This window comes from Mobula hypostoma, chromosome 3, assembly GCF_963921235.1.
Source record: "Mobula hypostoma chromosome 3, sMobHyp1.1, whole genome shotgun sequence".
Classification (NCBI taxonomy): Eukaryota; Metazoa; Chordata; class Chondrichthyes; order Myliobatiformes; family Myliobatidae; genus Mobula; species Mobula hypostoma.
In genome coordinates, this window is record NC_086099.1 from 137,253,307 (window position 1) to 137,276,419 (window position 23,113).

General features: G+C 43.6%; 1 protein-coding gene across 2 annotated transcripts in view; it reads left to right on the forward strand.

Moving 5' to 3' along the window:
- dgkb (diacylglycerol kinase, beta) overlaps window positions 1–23,113 on the forward strand; it is an 828,029-nt gene that overhangs the window by 190,164 nt on the left and 614,752 nt on the right. For both annotated transcript variants that reach the window (XM_063043772.1, XM_063043771.1), the window contains exon 4: window positions 10,640–10,660. In XM_063043772.1, coding sequence (XP_062899842.1) covers window positions 10,640–10,660 — 21 coding nt within the window. The remainder of the gene's footprint in view (window positions 1–10,639; window positions 10,661–23,113) is intronic.

Genomic DNA, 23,113 nt, shown 5'->3' on the forward strand with positions numbered 1-23,113 from the left:
CGGACGAACTCAGCACTCGATTCCCCGGGGCGTTGTTGCCGTGTTGCTAAACGGTGCCGAGCATAGACGCTGTTTATCGGCCGCAGGTATTGTCTTTTGAGTGCGTTCATTGCGCCGTCGTAGTTCGGCTGGTCTCTGATCAGTGAATAGACCCGTGGACTGACCCTGGAGAGTAGAACTCTGCACTTCGCTACGGGGTCGGTCGCTTTAATCTCCTCTAGATACGCTTCGAAACAGGCCAGCCAGAGTTCGAAAGCGTTTCCAGCTTCAGGTGTTTGCAGATTGAGGTCTAATTTTTCTGGTCTCAGGGACTGTTCCATGTTTTAAAGCGTACAGCGAATAAAATTGAAGCACCTTCAATTACTCCAAAAGACTGAGGTTTGGTAAAATACTGAAAGGCTTTTATTCGCTGTACAATACGACCTCCACAGTGAGTGTCTGTCCCCGGACTGAGGGGGAGGGGCAAGGCGAACACCTTTATACAGGACTCTGTGGGAGGAGCCACAGGGGCAGTCAGCAGAGGGGTGTGTCCAGACAGGTAACCGAGTTACAACATATATACATGGTTTACCACAAGGGGATTTTTTGGAGGGGAGGGGGGCTCACGCCTGAACCTAACACATTTGGCGGGGCTGGAGATTGTCTTACCTACACTCACGTAGCCGAAGAAACCAGAGTGATTCACATCTGTCTGATGCAAATGCAGAAGTACCACATTGCTTTTCAACAACTATAATGAGCAAAGAGAACAGGCAATGAAGTGATTACGTGATTATTCTAATCAATTATGCGGCACTGAGGATCAAATGCTTATAATGTCATTCTTCACTCGAATTAAGCCTGTAAACCACCCCCCCCAGCTGCCCCCCTCGCTAGTAAGCAAACCCCCACTACCCCCTTTATCCTTATTGCCACCTTTGAAACTCCCACTGCCCCTTTGGAGGCGATATAGCCTGCTTTGGGAACCACAGAGCTAAAATAATTATTAGTCACTTAGTAGATGGTACTAGAGAATTACTATTTAGAAATGTTATTAGAAAGTGATAGAGATTCTGAATTGTTTTGGATCAGCTTCTGCAGTAGAAACACTAAACATATCCCAATAATATCCTCCTCTGGTGGGAGGAGAAGATGGCGGCACGATGCAGCTCGCGTGGCCTCTCCGGTGATGAATGTCTGTTATCTGTCAAGTAGGAGGCTGTGCACAATTCTGATTTGATGGAGGCAGACGTGAGAGCACGGAGGAACATCTGGTGAAACTTCTGAAATGCTTGTTTCGCTGCCGCTGCTACTGTGTGATCCGAAATCTCCGGAGGGGAAGGCCCCGAATCCTTGGCTTTGCCTGTTGCTTGGCGGCTGGAACTGGGGTCGAAGTGCTTGGCAGAGATGGTGTTTGGTGCTCGGTGTTGGAGGGCTGGTCGGAGGCTCGAAGTTTTCGGACAGACTCAGAGTCGGACTGTGGTCGGGTGCTTCCAGGGTGCTGCATCAGCAAGTTTGCGGCGCTGGAAGCTCATGGCAGGGAGAGTTTCTCCCTTCTACCATCTGCATGAGATGTTGGGGCTATCGGGACTTTGAGACTTTTTTTTACCGTGCCCATGGTCTGCTCTTATCAAATTACGGTATTACTTTGCACTGTTGTAATTATATGTTATAATTATGTGGTTTTTGTCAGTTTTAGTCTTGGTCTGTCTTGTGTTTTTGTGATATCATACTGGAGGAACATTGTATCATTTCTTAATGCATGCATTTCTAAATGACAATAAACCAGGACTGAGTGTCCTCATAATCTAATCTAATCTAATCTAATAATAGATAATGAAGGCAGGAACAAACTAGAAGAAAAATCTGTCACTGCAAAAAAGTAGCAGGCAAAGAAATGGATCTGAAAGCTAAGTATCTTGATCTGCATTATAAAGTCTTAAAGAAGTGGCTGCTGCAATGGTGGATTTGTTGATTGTAATCTACCATTTTTTTTGAGCTACCAGTGACTGGAAAACTGAAAATTGATGCTACCATTCAAAACTGTAATGAGACAAAAATCAGGAAATTATAGGCCAGTTAGTTGAATTTCTGTCATTGGGAAATGCTGGAATCAACTATTCAGGGGGTAATGACAGGATAATTAGAAATTTATAATGTAATCATACGGAATCAACAGGGTTGCATTAAAAGGAAAATTATGTTGGGCCAATTTGAGTTATTTGAACGTATAATGAAAGAGGATGAAAAACAACAGTGGATGTAGTGAATGTAGATTTCCTGAAGGCATCTGATAAAGTTCCACATAGATGCTTTGCATTAAAATTGGGGGTAATATATTAGCCTAGGTGGGATGAGGCTGATTAAAGATAACAAAGTCAGGGGAAATGAGTCTTTGAATGCGACATTGCCAATCAGTAACTGGTACCTTGAGCAATTTCAGGTGTCTTAATTATTCAGGAAGTGGGACTGTGCACATTCTGCTATTTATCAACAGTGTTGAGGTTGAGAGAACAGGCAATGAAGTGATTACGTGATTATTCTAAGCTTCAAATTCCTTAGAGTGAACATCACCAAGAACCTCTCCTAGTCCAACCACGTAGGTGTCACAGGAAAGAAAGCTCACCAATGCCTCTACCTCCCTTAGGAGGTGAACATAATACTTCTGTGCTTGCTTAATGGAGAAAGATTCACATGTGTTTTGTCTTTTGAGCAGAATCAGAATCAGAATCAGAATCCTTTATTATCGCCAAGTATGTGGACGTATACAAGGAATTTGATGTCGGTTTCCCTGAGCTCTTGCTGTACAGAATCAAAAAGCAAACAAAACAATAGGGCAAATAATCGTGAACTATATACAATGAGGTATACCTGTGTATGTACAGGTGGACTTGGTTTATAATAGACTAAAATTCAAGTGTTCATAAGACTGATGGAATATGGAAAGAAACTGTTCTAGTACATATTTGTCCTGGCATACAGTGATCTGAAGTGCCTACCAGAGGGAAGGAGTGGGAACAGGTGATGTCCAGGGTGTGATGGGTCTACAATGATGCTGCTTGCTCGCTTCCTGACTCTAGATGCATATAAGTCCTGGATCGAGGGCAGCTTCACACCAATAATCCTTTCCTCAGCCCTGATGGTTCTTTGGAGTCTATTCTTGTCTTGTTTAGTAGCTGATCCAAACCAGACAGTGATGGACAAACAGAGAACAGACTGAATTATTCCTGAATAGAATTGAATCAGCAGCTCCTGAGGCAGGTTGTACTTCCTGAGTTGACGTAGGAAATACAACCTCTGCTGAGCCTTTTTGATAAGAGTGTCCGTGTTGGGTGTCCACTTCAGGTCCTGGGAGATTGTGACACCCAGAAACCTGAAGGTCTCCACAGCAGACACAATACTGTTGAGTATAGTGAGTGGGGGGAGTATTGGGGGGCTCCTCCTGAAGTCCACTGTCATCTCCGCAGCCTTGAGCATATTTAGCTGTTCTGACCACACCAGAGGGCCAGCTGTTCCACCACCCGTCTGTATGCAGACTCATCACCGTCTCGGATAAGGCCAATGGCAGTTGTGCAGAAGAATGAACTGATGACCAAATAGATATTATCCCATAGCAGTGCACTTTGCCAATCCAACTGCAAACTTATTGAAATTTAATATGAAATATATAAAATAATGTTCCCAACACATGGGCAGATCATCGCTTTTATTAGCTTGTTAAAGTCAGTTTGCCAAATACATGGGCCTCCTGCCTTGTTGCATTCTATGGTTCCAAGTTAATTTGTACATGTTCTCTTAAACTCATTTACATATTGTTTAATGCAAAATCTGGCTTGAACCAGCACTGATTTAACAGCATTTTACGTCTGTCTTAAAATTACTTTGTTTATAGATAATAATTTCTTTTGGATTTGCTTGAATAATTTGTGGAAGAGGAGTCCAAGAGGATTGAGAAAGGCAGGGAGGGTGGTAGATATTGTCTACATGGATTTTAGCAAGGATCCACATTTTTGGCTGGTTTGGAAGGTAGAACACTTGGAATCCAAGTCAAGCTGGTAAATTGAAAACAAAATTGGCTTGGGAGTGGGAGGAGGATCCAGGCTTGCAAATTTGAGTCTGCTGGGGAAGTTGGAGCTCAATCTCTGCAAGCCCAGATACAAATCTGAGTCAGCTGGAGGCTGAAGAAGATGGCATGCCCTGGGGTTTAATACTGTGAATGTGCTTGTGTGGGAGGAAAGAACAGTTTGTTTTGCTGTTGATGTTTTGTTGATTATTGTGTTCTGTGTTGTTCTGCTGAGCATTGTGGGCATGCTATGTTAGCACCAGAATATAAAGTGACATACAGTATGTTGGTGGTCCCCAGCACACCCTTAAGTGTGTTGGCTGTCACCACAAATGACGCATTTCACTGTATGCTTCAATGTACATATGATATTTGACTGAAGGCTTGTGACCAGTGGTGTACCGCAAGGATCAGTTTGGCTCCTCTGTTTGTCATAGATATTAATGATTTAGACGAGAATATAGATAAGTAAGTTTGCAGATGGCACCAGAATTGGTGAAGAATATTGTCTAAGATAAATGGCATTTAACTCAAATAGGCAAAGTGATACCTTTTGTAAGGTTTAACTAGGGCAGGACATGCATTGAGAATGGCAGAGCCCTGGAAAGTGTTGTTGAATGGAAAGACTTTGAGTTATTTCTGTGCTCAATTTAAAGATACAGCACAGAAAAAGGTCCTTCTGGACCAACAACCCCACACCACCCAATTACACCCATGTGACCAACTTACCTACTAACACATGGTCTTTGAAATGTAGAAGGAAACCAGAGCATATGGAAGAAACCCACATGGTCACAGGGAGAACCATACCAACTCCTTAGAGACAGCAGTGGGCGTGCATACAAGTGCATAGTGTCACCCTGTAGATCGGACATGGCCCATGTGCGGAATGAGAGGCACTGAAGCAGGTCGAGAGAAGACAGACCTTAACGCAAACTGTATTAAAGGAAAGAAAACAATAACTGCTAGGCCGAACAGGGCCGTTGACTAAAACACTGAAATGGAAAACAAAGGCTACACTGCAGCTGAAAAGAACAGCTAAGAATTGAACAAATATCGCTAGTCTTCAGATTCAGTTGACTCAAGAGTCCAATTTCTCAGGCAAGGCAGAATGCAGGCGGAGAAGTGTTCTGTGTTCTGTCCTGGGTTCAAGTCTCGACAAATACGAGGACAGAATGAATGGGGTTAAATAATGATAACCTGACATGTGCATATCCACGAGCACAACTGCTGAATTTGCTGCGCTGTTGAATCCGTGGTTGTGACACATAGTTCCCTGAAAGTAGGAACACAGGTAGACAGAGTGAGGATGGAGCATGCCATGCTTGTTTTTGTTGGCTGAGGCATTGAATATGAAAGTTGGGACATCATGTTACAGTTGTACACTGGGAGTGTTATGTCAATTCTGATCACCATACTACAAGAAGGACATATCTGAGTTAGAGATGGTGCAGAAGCAATTCACAAGGGTGTTGGTTAGCTTAGGAGAGACTGGAGAAGCTAGGTCTGTTTACCCTGGAGTACAGAAGGTTGAGAGGTGACATGATAGAGGTAGATGACATTTTGAGCGACGTTTGATAGCCAGTGTCTGTTTCCCATGATGGGTGAGTCTAAAACTTTAGGGTATAGGAGACACAAAGGACTACAGAAGCTTTAATGAGGAGTGAAAAAACCCCAAAACAAACTGCTGAATTAATTTAATGGATCAGGCTGTAGCTGTGGAGGCAGAGCGAAGGTTGATGTTTTTGACGAAGACTACATCAAGACTCAGGACATAAGTTTAAGATGTGAGAGGGAGAATAAATGAAAAAAACACAGAGACCTGAGGGGTAAATAATTCTCAGAGTTGTAGTTGATATTTGGAATGAACAGCTAGAGCAGGAGGTCGAGGCAAAAATAGTAACAATGTTGAGGTTGAAATTGGATAGGTCCTTGAAAGATCAGGACACAGAGAAATATGGAATTAATGTAGGTTGAGTAAGATAAACATAATGGCCCGAATAGCCTGTTTCTATGCTGTACAATTCTGAAACTACGTCTCTCATATCCCCTCAAAATTTCATCCCCCTTACCTAAATCTATTTTAGGTAGATTTAATGTCCTCAAATTTTATCTATTTCCGACATGGAGAAAAGCTCCCTGCAATCTACCCTATCTATAAACTCCAAATTTTATACACCTCAATTATGCCTTTCTCCACTCTGGGAGAAAAGACTTGGGTTCTACAGATTTGCTTCATAACCAAACTGCTCCATTTTGGGCAACATCCTATTGAATCTCTTCTGGACCCTCCCCAGTGCTATCACATCATCCTTAAAGCATGGTAGCAAAAACTTTACATAGTACTCCAGCTAAGCATAATTTCCCTAATTCTGTATTCATTAACTCAACTAATGAAGACTTGTATCCCATATGACTTCCCAACCACATTGCCTATTGGTATTGCCATCTTCGCTGTTTCTGTAGAAGTACTCAGAGGTCCGTCGGTTCCTCAATACACTTGTGGTGTCTGTCCTGTCCTCCTGGCCTTATTAGTGTTCCCAAGATGCATTACCCATCTCTCTTTTCCCTGGTTCCCTATTCCCTGATTATCCCCAAATAATCCCAAAAAAAGTTTTTCACACCTGTCACATTCAGGTAATTCAGATTCCTAAAGGTAATGTATCAATTTCCCACTTTGCAATCTCGAGTGAATTTATTTTTGGATTTCTTCATCATTCCAACCAATAGGTTTATTATCTCTCAATAAACCAACCCTTGGGCTGAGCACTGGTAGTGGATTAAATAATATTTCTATGTTGAGAGCCATGAATTTGTAATTAATTGTATTGCACAACAATGGTCCTGCTGCAATTTTTCCACTATCAACTGCACTACCTAAAGTACAAAAGGCCTGGATAGGGCAGAAATTGTGCGGTGAGTTCAAGACAATTTATTTGTGCAATATTTAGAAAAACTTACTTAGGCGGAGTAATACTGGACCTTCTGCTGGGGAACAAGGCAGGTCAAGTAACTGAAGTGGCAGTTGGGATACATTTTGTGTCTAGTGATGACAATTCTATTAGTTTTAAAATAGTTACGAGTTAAGAAAGAGCAGATCCGCAGGTTAAAGTCGTGAACTGGAGAAGATCCAACTTTGAAGGCATCAGCCGGGTCCTAGCTGGAGTTGCATGGGTGACTAGATAAAGACAAAGGAACAGTTGTCAAGGAGGAGGCTTTTAAAAGGGTCATATCAAGAGTCCTGCGGCCTCATGTTCCTGTTGAGGTGAAGCTTCAGGAAACCTTGGCTGATGAGTGACATGGAGGCTCTGATCAGGAAGAAGAAAGAAGCATATATGATTTTAAGCAGGTGATTACAAGATAATCCCCCAAAGAATATAGTAAGTTTAAAAAGCAGGCTTAAAAGGGATATCAGGAGGGCAAAAAGAAGGATGAGATGGATTTGTCAGGGAATGCTGAGGGACGAGATTTACCATCACTTGGATAGTCAAGACCTGACCAGATTAGATTGGTTTTCATTGTTGCATGTACTTCAAAACATTCACTGAAATGTGCCGTTTCTGTCGGCGACCAACACGATCCAAGAATTGTGCTGTAGCAGCCTGTGAGTGTCACCATGCTCCTTGCACCAACATAGCATGCCCACAATTTACTTACTCTGTGCTGGAACTGGAGCATCCAGAGGAAACTCACATAGTCGAAGGATAAGGATACAATCTCTTTACAGAGGTGGGAATTGAACCCCAGTCATGACTGCTTGCATTGGAAAGCGCGCTAACCACTATGCAACTGTCTTGGAATAGTGAGCATGGTTTTATGCATGTGAGGTCATGTATGTCAAGTCTTTGGAGTTTTTCAGAGTTAACTCAGGGTCTGGATGAATGTAGGGCAATGGGTGTTGTCCATGCAGATTTTAGTAAGGCCTTCAAAAAAAGCCTAGTCTGGAAGATTAGCTTGTACAGAATTTAGGAGGAGATAGTGAGGTGGACTCAGAAATAACTCTGATAGGAAGCCGAGTTTGATGGTTGATCTTCTGAATGTGGCCTATGACTAGTGGGGGTCAGTGTTGGGACCACTTATTCATTATTTATGTAAATGATTTGGATGTGAATGTGCAAGTCATAATAAGCAAGTTTGCTGATACTGAACTTGGGCGGATGGGGTATTGATAATGGTGGAATGGAGGAACCTGGAGTACAAGTGCACAGTTCACTGAAAGTGGCTGCATAGGTTGACAGGGTGGAGAAGGTGTCCAGCATGCTGCATTCATCAGATAGGGAACTACGTTGAAGTATAGGGACATGTTGCTGCAGTTACACAAGTCATTGGTGAGACCACAATTGGAGTCGTGTGCACAGTTTTGGTCACACCATTATAGGAAAGACATTGTCAAGTTGCCAAGGGTGCAGAAGAGATTTGAGGATGCTGCTTGGACTAGAGGAGGTAAGTTAGAGGGAGAAGTTGGTCATGCTGGATCTTTATTCCTTTAGTACAGGATAATAAGACGTGACTTCTTAGAAGTTCATAAAATCATAAGGGGCATGGATGAGGTGGATGGTCATAGTTTTTTCCCCAGGGCTGGGGAGCCCAAAACTAGAGGGCACAGATACAGGCGAAGAGGGGAGATATTTAAGAGCCCAGAGAGGTAACTTCATACAGAAGATAGTGAGCACCTGGGATTACATGCCAGGAAAAGTGGTCGAGGCAGGTACAACTGCAGCATTTAAGAGACATTTGAATGAGTACAGGAAGGGAAGGGGGTTAGAGGGTTGGGGGCAGAATGCAGGCAACCGGAGCAAGCAAGGAGGATGCCATGTTCCATATTGATCCGTTGGGCTGAGTGGCCTTTTCCATGCTGTATTATTCTTAGACTCTAATTAAGAATTATGAAGAGTGAGAGTTAAGCACCGGGCCAGATTGGAAAGGTCAGGTATGGGCCAAATCGAGGCAGCGGAGCCTGGGCTCGAGCTTGGGCTATTGAAGCGGCAGGGCCTGGAACAACCCAAGGTTTGGCTGATTTAAGCGCCAGGCCAGATTGGAAAGGTCGAGGTGCTGCGGCTGAAGGAGCCGGATGGGCCACTGTTCAGCTTGCTGCTCCACGTTTACTTTACTCATCTCTGTGCTGAACTGAAGCTGTGACCTGCAACTAATGGGTTCCCGGATTGGCTGCATTGATGACTGGCTTCGTGGCTGTGAACTCGCTTTTGCAAACTTCAGTTTTGAATGTTATTGGATTACGTTTATTGATTGTGTGACTTGTATTTTTTTCTGCACATTACGTGTCTGACAGGTTTCCTTTTTAAATAGATTCCATTGGGTTTCTTTGTTTTGTGGCTGCCTGTAAGGAGATGATTTTCAAGGTTGTATAAACACTGATAATAAGTGAACTTGAATAGATTTTGTTCAGTAATGGTTGTGAGGGAAATGAGAAAAGGTGGTTAATTGGAGATGAGATATTCATCAGACTTGTCCTAAAGCAGCCACAAAATGAGTTTGAAGGCAAACTTCGGCTGATTCTCAGGAGCAATTTTTATAAAATGCACAAGTGATAGCACTTTGTATATAATAATGATGCAGTTCAGAATTGTTTAGTGCTCTAGGTGTGAAAGGGTTTTCAGTTCAGAAATGTTTAGTGTTCTCGGTGGAAAAAAGAGTTTGTTGATTTATGAATCACAGCAGTTTATTACATCAGTTGCTGTGCAATTTACAAATGGCCAAATTAAAAGACAATGTGAACCAATACATATGGATTTAAAGATTTTTCTTCTGTTGCAAATCACTCTGAAATATGAGATTTCAAAATTCTTTGGGAACGTGTTTTAGGTCAAATCTAGGTTTGCATTCTGAAACCAAGGCATTTATGTAAGTGGGACTCAATACCAGTGGAGTCTCTTGTGTGGCCTGCTGATGTAATTGACTGATCAGATTGAAGGCCATTGTTTAAATGTTGGTTTGAAAACCTGAATCCCAAATACAAGATAATATTCCATTGCAGTCTGTCAGCATTGGCATTTTTAGGGTAAGATGTTAAGCTGAGACATCAGAGATGTTTGTAGAAATTGGCCTCATGTTGCCTCTGACATTCAAAGGAATCATGACCAGTTATCCTAGACTGAATGATCAGTTTCTATGCAAAACTATTAAATTACCTTTTCTTAAATTTCCAGACCATTTCCCTATTTATTCTGACAGACATGAAAATAAATGGTGTAATTTTAAGGAAGAACAAGGAGTCAATCAGTTGGCCAACATTTATAACCCAATCAACTTTACGAACACAGCTGATCCAGTCAGCATCAAAGTGTTGTTTGTTATGCATGAAGTGGCTGCCATTTGATGTTACAATAGTGGCTACATTTAAATAAAGTTAATTGAAATGTATAAGAGTCATGAGGGATACTGCATGGTTCACATTTACATTATTTGTATCACATTAGTTATCAATCTCTTTTTAACAGTTTTTTATATTCAAAGACCTCAATTTATATTTTAAATGTGTCAGAGTCTAATGCTCTTTCATTCTATTCTTGTTTAAATTCTTTAAATATCTCTTGCACTAACGTATGACTTCCTCTTTTTCCCTGATCTGCTATTCAGAAGGAAGATATTCTCAGTCAAGTAAGTGTTACATATTCAAGAATGTATTGTGCTTTATGATGAAGGAATGGCGTGAGAACAGCTGGGACCTTTACTTGGGCATGAGCACCATTGGATGTGTTTGTGTAGAGTAAAAATTAAGAAATTAATATTATTGTAGTCAACTTTAATACTGATGGCTTACAGAGTATAATGGTAAAACACCAGGCTTAATTCTTGACTGTGTTCAAACATTACTGAAGTGTGTTCTGGGGGAGAAAATTAATTGGGTAAGAAGAGAGAATGTTGGAAATGCTCAGTCAGACAGAGTACTATGGAGAAGGAGAGTTAACCTTTTGGTCCATTAGAATAAGTAGATTTCCAGCATTTAAACATTTTTGCTTTATAGAAACATAGAAAATAGGTGCAGGAGTAGGCCATTTGGCCCTTCGAGCCTGCACCGCCATTTATTATGATCATGGCTGTTCATCCAACTCAGAACCCCGCCCCAGCCTTCCCTCCATACCCCCTGATCCCCATAGCCACAAGGGCCATATCTAACTCCCTCTTAAATATAACCAATGAACTGGCCTCAACTGTTTCCTGTGGCAGAGAATTCCACAGATTCACCACTCTCTGTGTGAAGAAGTTTTTCCTAATCTCGGTCCTAAAGGGCTTCCCCTTTATCCTCAAACTGTGACCCCTTGTTCTGGACTTCCCCAACATCGGGAACAATCTTCCTGCATCTAGCCTGTCCAATCCCTTTAGGATTTTATACGTTTCAATCAGATCCCCCCTCAATCTTCTAAATTCCAATGAGTACAAGCCCAGTTCATCCAGTCTTTCTTCATATGAAAGTCCTGCCATCCCAGGAATCAATCTGGTGAACCTTCTTTGTACTCCCTCTATGGCAAGGATGTCTTTCCTCAGATTAGGGGACCAAAACTGCACACAATACTCCAGGTGTGGTCTCACCAAGGCCTTGTACAACTGCAGTAGTACCTCCCTGCTCCTGTACTCGAATCCTCTCGCTATAAATGCCAGCATACCATTCGCCTTTTTCACCGCCTGCTGTACCTGCATGCCCACTTTCAATGACCGGTGTATAATGACACCCAGGTCTCGTTGCACCTCCCCTTTTCCTAATCGGCCACCATTCAGATAATAATCTGTTTTCCTATTTTTGCCACCAAAGTGGATAACTTCACATTTATCCACATTAAATTGCATCTGCCATGAATTTGCCCATTCGCCCAACCTATCCAAGTCACTCTGCATCCTCTTAGCATCCTCCTCACAGCTAACACTGCCACCCAGCTTCGTGTCATCCGCAAACTTGGAGATGCTGCATTTAATTCCCTCATCCAAGTCATTAATATATATTGTAAACAACTGGGGTCCCAGCACTGAGCCTTGCGGTACCCCATAGTCACCACCTGCCATTCTGAAAAGGTCCCGTTTATTCCCACTCTTTGCTTCCTGTCTGCTAACCAATTCTCCATCCACATCAATACCTTACCCCCAATACCATGTGCTTTAAGTTTGCACACTAATCTCCTGTGTGGGACCTTGTCAAAAGCCTTTTGAAAATCCAAATATACCACATCCACTGGTTCTCCCCTATCCACTCTACTAGTTACATCCTCAAAAAATTCTCTGAGATTCGTCAGACATGATTTTCCTTTCACAAATCCATGCTGACTTTGTCCGATGATTTCACCGCTTTCCAAATGTGCTGTTATCACATCTTTGATAACTGACTCCAGCAGTTTCCCCACCACCGACATTAGGCTAACCGGTCTATAATTCCCCGGTTTCTTTCTCCCTCCTTTTTTAAAAAGTGGGGTTACATTAGTCACCCTCCAATCCTCAGGAACTAGTCCAGAATCTAACGATTTTTGAAAAATTATCACTAATGCATCCACTATTTCTTGGGCTACTTCCTTAAGCACTCTAGGATGCAGACCATCTGGCCCTGGGGATTTATCTGCCTTCAAACCCTTCAATTTACCTAACACCACTTCCCTACTAACATGTATTTCGCTCAGTTCCTCCATCTCACTGGACCCTCTGTCCCCTACTATTTCTGGAATATAATTTATGTCCTCCTTAATGAAGACAGAACCAAAGTAATTATTCAATTGGTCTGCCATGTCCTTGCTCCCCATAATCAATTCACCTGTTTCTGTCTGTAGGGGACCTACATTTGTCTTTACCAGTCTTTTCCTTTTTACATATCTATAAAAGCTTTTACAGTCAGTTTTTATGTTCCCTGCCAGTTTTCTCTCATAATCTTTTTTCCCCTTCCTAATTAAGCCCTTTGTCCTCCTCTGCTGAACTCTGAATTTCTCCCAGCCCTCAGGTGAGCCACTTTTTCTGGCTAATTTGTATGCTTCTTCTTTGGAATTGATACTATCCCTAATTTCTCTTGTCAGCCATGGGTGCACTACCTTCCTTGATCTATTCTTTTGCTAAACTGGGATGAACAATTGTTGTAGTTCATCCATGCAACCTTTAAATGCTTGCCATTGCATATCCACCGTCAATCCTTTAAGTGTCATTTGCCAGTCTATCTTAGCTAATTCACGTCTCATACCTTCAAAGTTACCCCTCTTTAAGTTCAGAACCTTTGTTTCTGAATAAACTATGTCACTCTCCATCTTAATGAAGAATTCCACCATATTATAGTGTCTGGAGACTGCTGTTTTGATTGTTGTCCAATTATTTTTGCTAGCGTTCAACTTTGAACAAAGGGTGAAATCACTTACAGTGAAATAGACTGCACATTCTCAGTCAGGACTCATCACTGTGTTTGTCAATGCACACAATCAGGACTAGTGGAAGTTCTAGGACAATCAATTGTCAATAGCTACAGGAGGCGAGAGAGAGAGAAAAATTGTCATAGAGGATCAATATTTTGCTTATTCCTTTTCTGACTTGAAGATCCATAGATTTCATAAATTTGTAAATGTCTCATACAGTTCATTAAAAAAAACAAATTTAAAAATTACTTACACACATTGATGGAATGGACTATTTGTGGCTTTTCATACAAAATTCTGGAGGAACTCAGCAGGACACACAGCAACTACCGAAAAAATACAGTTGATGTTTTGGGCTGAGACCTTTCATCAGGGCTGGAAAGGAAGAGGGAAGATGCCAGAATTATTTATGGCTTCTGTTTTTACTTGTATTGGAGGAAAGATACAAGTAACGAAACCCTAAAAGGAGAAATCAAATGCTGAAGATACAAACTGGCAGTTTACTTCCTTGAGATTTAATGCTTTTATCTTTTTATCAAAAATTGGAAATTTCTGTTAAAAGTGAAGATTTCTTTAATTATAAATGGTTTTAAATTATTAGATTTATAAAAAAAAATGATGGTTAGATCCTATCACACATACTGTCCATTCTGTCAGTTAATCGAATGTAGACATGGAGAAGATTTCAATGTAATAGATGATTTTGGCTAAGCAATAATTCTTCATGCAGCTTCTGCCCATGTTTTTAGGTGCAGTATCGTTAAGAGGCAAATTATGTCCCCAATTACCTTTACTTTGATGGCCTATGCATGTTTATTTTTATATTCCTTCTTAAAGCTCTGTTTATCATTCTTTTGGTTTTCTACGGATCATCGATATTTGCTGTCTCTGCCTTGTCCATGTTACTTCTCTCTTTTCTGAGCCTCTGATAGCACCTGCCTTACTTACTGTTTCTATTCCCAGGACATTACCCTCCTTCCCATATCTTCTTCAACTCCTCTTCCAATTCTACCTTTTGAGGGTCAGACACTACCAAATGTCAGGACGTTGGGGACCCTTCCTGACCTTAGCTCTGGAATTCAAGTTGTCCACTGCCTGTTGTAGGACACCCAACTGGATGTGTGTTGGTGCTTGGAACTTGATCTGCTGTTTCAGCAGCCCATTTCATCTGCTTGATCCACCCTTCAGCATGTGGATAATAGGGAATGTGAAATACCCACAGTATCCTGGACTCTGCGGCCCAATCTTGGACCTTGGCTCCTGCAAAATGTGAGCTATTGTCTTGACTGTATTTCCAGGGGATTCCACACATGGAGGATTGAAGTTGCAGACCCTTAATTGTATGCTCCTGATTAGCATGGCTGCAGGGCATTGCCATCAGCACCCTGAAGTAACCATCCACCATAATCAACACATCTCTTTTTCTAATGCATAGGTAAAGGCCCAATGTTGTCCACTTGTCAAATCTGGCCTGCCCCCATACCTCCCTGGTTTCCTCCCCAGAGTCCCTCTGGCAATCCCCTTGCCTTCACCTGCAGGCATATTGGACAATTCACTGTTGCTTTGGCTTTATCACATCTGAGAGCCACCCCTCCGGCCTCAGCCCGTTTCCTTACTCCTTCCACCCTAATGTGACTGTGAACAAAGTCACTGGAGAGACATTGAACATCGTGAAAATCAAGTCTTTATTCAGCACAACAAGCAGGCATCATTCTGGAGACACTCTCGGTAGAGCAGGGGTCCCCAACCTGTTTTGCACTGCAGACCGGTTTCATATTGACAATATTCTTGCGGACCGGCCGACCCAGAGTGGGGGGGGGGGTAGGGTTGCCAACGGACAAGAGTAGCAGTCAAATACGTTGTTTACTCCGAGAAACTACAATGACCATGAAGCCTTGCGCGGCCACCAGTGTGCATGCGTGATTTGCATATGCTTGTACGTGCCGATTTTTTCTACAAATCGTTTTTGGCGATTCTGTTCAGGAGGGGTGTTAATCACGACTGGAATATCAGTGATAAGTGACTAATACACTCAATTTCGTTTCTAAAAGGGTTTATCTAATGAATTTAATATTAAACACACAGCGCACATTTTCCTCGCAAGAATATAGTGATAAGTCAGTTATCAGGGGAGCTTGAAGTAAGTGTTGAACGAACTTCCAGTCGAAGTGGCAGAAGCAGGTTCGATATTATCATTTAAAGAAAAATTAGATAGGTATATGGACAGGAAAGGAATGGAGGGTTATGGGCTGAGTGCAGGTCGGTGGGATTAGGTGAGAGTAGCGTTCGGCACAGACTAGAAGGGCAGAGATGGCCTGTTTGCGTGCTGTGATTGTTATATGGTTATATAAGTAAGTCAATAGCATCATAACATTTTAAGTTACGTTTGGATATTAAACACACAGCACATATTTTCCCCGTATGAACATATAAAATCATTGCAACACACCAATATCGCTGAATCAGTGGGAGCCCCGGGCTTGTTTCCCTGCAACCACACAGTCCCATCGAGGGGTGATGGGAGACAGCGATACTCGAAGGGGGTTCCTTAAGTCCAGTCTATTCCGCAATTTGGTTTTCGTTGCATTCATTGCAGAGATATGTTGGAAATGGAAGCAACGTTTTCAGTGCTTTCGTGACCGTCTCAGGTTATTTAGCCTTGATTTTGATCCGGAATGCCGGCAGAGATGTTATGTCAAACATACTTTTCAGCCTGCTGTCATTTGAAAGCTTGAGGAGTTGATCTTCTTCCCGCGCTGACGTGGATGATGCACGGGTAATGACCTCGCATGCAAAATGGCTCAACAGTGGGCATGACAAGGAATGAGGCAAGGTGCAGCTGACTCCTATCACCAAATCATATTCTTTCCTCGCGGCCCGGTAGCGCATGCTTTGCGGCCCGGTACCGGTCCACGGCCCGGTGGTTGGGGACTGCTGCGGTAGAGGCTCACAAACCCAAAGGCACATCACATTTTTATACTCTTCAGATCAAAACCAACAGTAGGTGTTTCAATACAATTTCAATAGTTACAATGACATTGTTCACTTCAGTACTTTGGGTTGACAAATGGTTCCTTTGTGAAAGCACATAGTCATTGATAAGGCATCTCTGAAGGTTCAGATGCTTTTGGGAGAGAATAATTAGCAGAAATATTCTTAAAAGCTTCTGACGCTGGAGAGCCAGAAAATTAATGTTGTCAGGGTTGTCTCTGAGTACACAGGTATCATAAGTACACAAACTACCTGTGACCATGTTTGATATGCAAAGTGGCAACATCATTCTGATCTGCCAGCTTGCACTCAAGTTGCAGTGGTGCAAATAACTTGGCCCATGTCACCTGGTTTGATACAGGCTAATTAACACAATCCAGTTTTCTTAACTTTTGGCTCATGCATATGCAAATGTCTCATGGTCACCATTTTGCAAAAAATGGCTTTTAACTTTAGTTTATTACTTGTAATATACAATAAAACCTGAAGGCTAATTGCAAGCTCCCTGAACTTATTTACATTTTCCTTAACAACTGAAGCTTGGTTCTTGTTTGAATCAATATCTGCTATATTCTGCCTGATATTTAACTCTAGAATACTCCTTAACATACCCTTAGATTCCTACTCTGCTGATGTGCCCATAAGGCCAAACAACCCCAGTCTTCCTCCTCTGGTGACGCCGTGGCTGTCATTATCTGAGCAGTTCTGTCAACAGCCACCTCCTCCGTGTCAGGAGAAGTGTGGGCATCTACATGGTAGACAGTGATCTGCCAACACTGGGCTCATCCCATATGTTTTCCCAATAAGATAGCTTCCAAAGAAGCCATCCATGTATCTCCCAATTTTCCCCGTGCCGCTGGGGCATCCATACAGTCATCTCATTCTCCACAACCCATGAGCTGGTGTATATTCACACCCACCCTGTGACCTCACAGGGTTACAGCCACGAGTTCTCTTAGTTAGCAGGATCTTCCCTCCTCCTCGACTGTTACTTCTGGCCCCATTGTAGGGTGGTGGGCAGTGGCCTTCCTCCATTTTCTGCCAATAGATGGAGACAATGGTGAACCACACATGTTCTTTATACTCAAGGTTACAGAAGGTCATGCAGTTTTTCCCATTGTATAGGTGAAGAGTCATGGGCTGCAGCCTCATCAGAGGTGCTATGGTCATCATCAGTTAGGGCCTTAACCTGCTTATGGAGGTGGCTCAACCCATTGGGGCCTATCTCCACCTGATCCGCTATGTACCATTTCCATTTGACTATAGAAGAGTACTGAGCTCGGCCTTCTTTGTGGGTCACAATATTGGATTTCACCCATTGCATAATGGGTGGCTGAGATCTCAAGACCACCACCTTTCAGCCTATGTGGTGCTAGGCTAAAAGAGCCTAGTAATAAGTGAAAAGCATCTTCTCAAAAGAGGTTTACAGGTGTCCCCCGCTTTTCGAACATTCGCTTTACAAAACCTCACTGTTACGAAAGACCTACATTAGTACCCTGTTTTCGCTTTCAGAAGGTGTTTTCATTGTTACAAAGAAAGGCAGCTTGCAATTAAAAAATCAGCGCGCGAAAAAAATCAGTGTGCGATAAAAGGCAGTGCATGCCCCGAGCAGTCGCTCTGCCCCGGATTCGGAACGGCATTGCTTTAACACGTTGCATTGAGCAGCCGTTAGCAAGATGAGTTCTAAGGTGTCGGAAAAGCCGGAAAGAGTAAGGGTATTACACTTAGCGTAAAACTAGACATAATTAAGTGTTTCGAGCATGGTGAATGAAGCAAGGACAAAGTGAGTTTGGCTTGTGGAAGTTGACAACGATGATGTTGAAGAGGTTTTGACATCCCATGACCAAGAACTGATAGATGAAGAGCTGATGCAATTGGAAGAGGAAAGGATAACAATCGAAACTGAATGCAACCGTATGCAGAAAGTGAAGCAACTGCGTGAGATTTTCGCTGCAATGATGAAGTATGACTTTAATTTTGAAAGGGTACGTAGGTTTAGGGGATATTTGCAGGATGGTTTGAGTGCTTACAAACAACTGTGTGATAGAAAATTGCGTGAGGCTCAGCAGTCAAGCAAGCCTTCCACATCAGCCACAGCAGACGAAGAACCTCGACCTTCGACATCGAGGCGGGCAGTCATAGGAGAAGATGAGCTGCCTGCCCTGATCGACGATGAGATGACACCCCCGTGTCCCACCACCTCAACACCTGGGCCCCGGACAGATACTGTACCGATTCGCGAAGAACACAACGGTAGCTGGGAAGCACACAGCACATCTTTAAGAAAAAATCCGAAATAAACATGCTAATTAATTAGGTGCCGCCCAGCACGTAATTGTCGGCCCAGATCAGAGGTGATGCAATTGGCAATCGCCTCTGATCTGCGCCGACATTTACATGCCGGAGCTGTTATCCCAATTCCGGTAAGTGATACACTGTACATACATTATTTCTACTTTATATAGGCTGTGTATTTTTACGTGTTATTTGGTAGATTTGGCAGCTTCATAGTTTAAAGGTTACTGGAGAGCGCGTTTATGCCAACAGCGCTTGTGTGAGATTTTCTGCTGAGAGTGCTTGCGTGAGATTTTCACTACTGAGATCTGTGCAGGCAATCGTTGTAGAGAAGTATTTCTACTTTATATAGGCCGTGTATTTATCATATCATTCCTGCTTTTACTGTATATTACTGTTATTTTAGGTTTTATGTGTTATTTGGCATGATTTGGTAGGTTATTTTTGGGTCTGCGAATGCTCACAAAATTTTCCCATATAAATAAATGGTAATTGCTTCTTCGCTTTACGACATTTCGGCTTACGAACCGTTTCATAGGAACGCTGTACCTTCGGATGGCGGGGGAAACCTGTATCTGGTTGCACCCTCAGCAAGTGTCTTGGTCCAAGCCCCAAGGGAGCTTGACACCCTTTCATTAGCTGTCACAAACCCTATTCAGCTACTTGAGAGGTGTCAGAGACCTATAGTTCAAAAGGTACCTCATGTTGTCTCGGAGCCGGGGGAGTGCCTGTTCAACAGCCGGTTTCCAGTCTCAAAGGCAGCTTGCTGGGTCTGGACCCCACTGGAAATGGGTCTTTTTTTTCCTGGGATACCTGATATCATCTCAGTATCACTATTAGGTAGCCCCTAATACCATTGGGCCTTCTCTTTAGAGGTGGGGACCATTGAGTATTTTGCCACATCCAGAGTGCTGCTGTATTCCCAGGAACAAAACTTTCTGGCTTGGCCTTAGATCTTGTTAGGATTAATAGACCATCTCCTCTCCCTCAGGGAGGTAACCACCTTGTCTAGTACCTCCCCCACCATCTTCTCCAAGGGCCTCTGCATTACGTGGGACACTGAGATGTTTGGATTGAGTGAGATCCATCGTCAGTCTCGAGCTATAATGCCATGGCTCAAGGTCCGGTTCTACAAAAGTCCCCTTGGAAGATGACAAAAGGTATACTATCTGCCTCCTCAGGTCTGGCCTTGCAAATGCAAATTGGTCTTAGAACCTTAGGGATCAGGGAATGGAAAAGAAAGTGTTGGCCAAATCCACAACAGCATGCTAATACTTCCCCTCCCTAACTCCAATGTCCATAAAATGGCCACCACATCCAGGACGGCCGCTGTGAAGGACAAGATGTGCTTATTCATTTGCCTAAAATCTATCATCATTCACCCAGATCCAACCCGCTTCTGCTCAGGTCACACCAGGCTATTATAGGGGGATGTTGCTGGCCAAGTAATCCCCTCCTTCGACAGTGCTTCCTGTTCCTCCAATCACCTTGGTTCCACCCAGGATGTGGTACTGCTTGATGCTCACCCGTTTGCATGGAGACATGATTACGAGGGGCTCCTACTTGGTACCGACAGTTCCACTGGTACTGTCACTTGAGCCACCCCAAAAGTAAATGGCCCCTTTTGGGGACCTGCAAGGACTTGCCTTTCAGCACATTCAGACCCAAAGTGCCCTTGATTGATGACACAACCAGCTCTGACACAGGTCCTAGCTGTTCTGAGCTGGTAGCTGCCCTTAATGTAACCATTCAGGCCTGGATGAGTGTCCCTCTCAGTCCTTCGATCATCACCTGAGGACCTCTCCATCTGACAAACAAGAGAAAATCTGCAGATTTTGGAAATCCAGACAATACACAAAATGTTGGAGGAACTCAGCAGGTCAGGCAGCACCAATGGAAAAAAAGTATAGTTGACGTTTCAGGCTGAACCCTTCAGCAGGACTGGAGAAAAATGTTAAGGAGTAGATGTAAAAGGTGGGGGGAGGGGTGAGAGAAGTGCCAGGTGATAGGTGATACTTGGAGGGGGAAGGATGATGTAAGGAGCCGAGAAGAGACAGGAGGCTATGGAAGAATGAAAAAAGGAGGGTGGAGTACCAGAGGGAGGTGATGGGTGGGCAAGGAGATGGGGTGAGAGAGGAAAAAGGGGATAGGAAATGGTGAAGGGGAGTTGGGGGCATTACCGGAAGTTTGAGAAATCAATGTTCATGCCATCAGGTTGGAGGCTACCCAAATGGAATACAAGGTGCTGTTCCTCCAACTGAGGTGTGGCCTTGTCATGACAATAGGGGAGGCCATGGATGGACAGATAGGACTGGCAATGGAGTGTGGAATTAAAATGGGCAGCCACTGGGAGATCCTGCTTCTTCTGGCGGACGAATTGTAAGATGCTCAGCAAAGTGGCCTCCCAGTCTATGTCAGGTCTCATCGACATCCAGCAGGCCACACCATGAGCACCAAACACAGTAGTGATCCCAACAGACTCATAGATGAAGTGTCACACACCTGGAAGGACTTTTTAGGGCTCTGGATGGTAGTGAGGGAGGAGGTGTAGGGGCAGGTGTAGCACTTGTTCTGCTAGCAAGGATAAGTGCCAGGATCCACCCATTCCTTCGGGATGCCTGCCTTGAACAGTGCCAAAAACATCTCCTTAAGGATCAGTTGGGACCACTTCCATTCTGCTTTTCTATCTTTCTCACCTGCATACAAGCTCTGCCTATGTGTTCTAACCACTCCAGCAGCCTGATAGCCAATCCCATTGTTGTGCCTTCCACTAACCCTAAAAAGGACAGCATTGTTCCCTTCTGATGGTGGGGGGAGGGTCCCGTCATTTTTACCATGGTCAAGGTGAACTTTTGATCCTCGGGCAGGCCATCCCCATGGTCATAAATCCCAGTGATCAGGGCTCACTGACAGAAAGCCTCGGTCCCCTCCTCCACTGTATACCATTCTTCTTGAGACTTCAAATCCCAGTCTGACAGGGAGAGATGCTTAACCTTTACTGCATTTGTTATTCTCTCCCTCAAAGATCTTTCCTCCCCAACTGTCCCTTGTAGGACATTGTTTACCCCCATGGTTTAAAGAAAATCCTCCCAGGGCACCCATTTCATGGTTGAATAAGATCACACCACCTCCCGTGCCCCATATCCTTAACCACGCACCAAAGATTCCTCCAATTTCTGTCTGTACTGATCCCCCGGCTCCACCAATTCCTTGGAGAAATAGTCCCTAGTAACCAGCAAAGTTGTCAGTGTGTCTTGTCTCTACTCCCACTCTTCCTCTCGCTGACTGACACATTGTCCCGGGTTGCAGAAAGGCCAGAGTGCTGGGAGACCCCATAGACTGAAGGGTGCTTAGAGAGGGACATTGGTCAGACCACAATTCTGTGGACATGGACACGTTAATTGGCTATGCTTTCTAGGGCTGCAGAGCATGGGGAGGAGTGCAGCTTTCCACCCTCTCATCCTGATTCTCACCATCAAACTAAAAATCCTCATCCCAGCTATCCACATCATCGGATAGCTCGGATATTCACTAGATCTGGTTGCCAATTAGCCCCCTCATGCCACTTCCTGCTGCTGGACTTTGGCCAGGCAGCGGGTGATCGTGACTCTCTTTCCCTCCACCTCCTTAGCCCAGGTCTCTGCCGACCAGGTGGCCTCGGCCACGCTAATGCCCTGTTGATCCAATGCCTCCACCTCACATTTAAGATTCCCTATTTGCTCCTCTTTCCAAGAAATTGTCTTGTGTTGCTAGTTTATGATGGCCACTAGCAGCAAGAATCTCTCTCTGGCTCTCCCTCTTGTTTGGAAACCCTAACCCCTTTAGTACAGACGATAGATGGTGCCTCATCTTTAATCGTCAAGAACCCGGCTTGTCAATGCAATCTATCAGCACAACATGGCCAGCCAGCAAATTGGCAAATCTGCCAAACCCCTTGGAGACATCGGACCATCCTGGTACTCAGTATTCTTTGCACAAGGGGCCTTCCTTCTTACTGTAAACATTTTTGCTTTCTATTGCACCTGCTAGATCCTTTGACTGTGCGAAAATGTTTAATTAAAACAATAGATTCTTGGATCTGACTCGATGAGACCGAAAGAGACAAACACCAATTATCTACTTAGAACTACAAAACTGTCTATTAGGATAGAACAGATCAAGCATTGAAATATTTATTTAGGCATGTGCAGGGCCCGTATTACTGCAGCACAACTTGCACTCGATCTGCGGTGCTGTTCATGAGGCTTTGAAGAGCTATTGCTAAACTCATTGTGATTGCAGGTCCATTTTATGTACTTATTGTCATAAGGGGGCGCTGGGAGCGGACCCAAATGCAAGACACAGACACTGAAGTACTAGGAACAGGACTAGGTGTGAGTCAAGCAAGCAAGGGAAGTGGGGAAGAAATGACGTTGGACAAGACACAGGCCCTGGTCGAAGCTAGGAG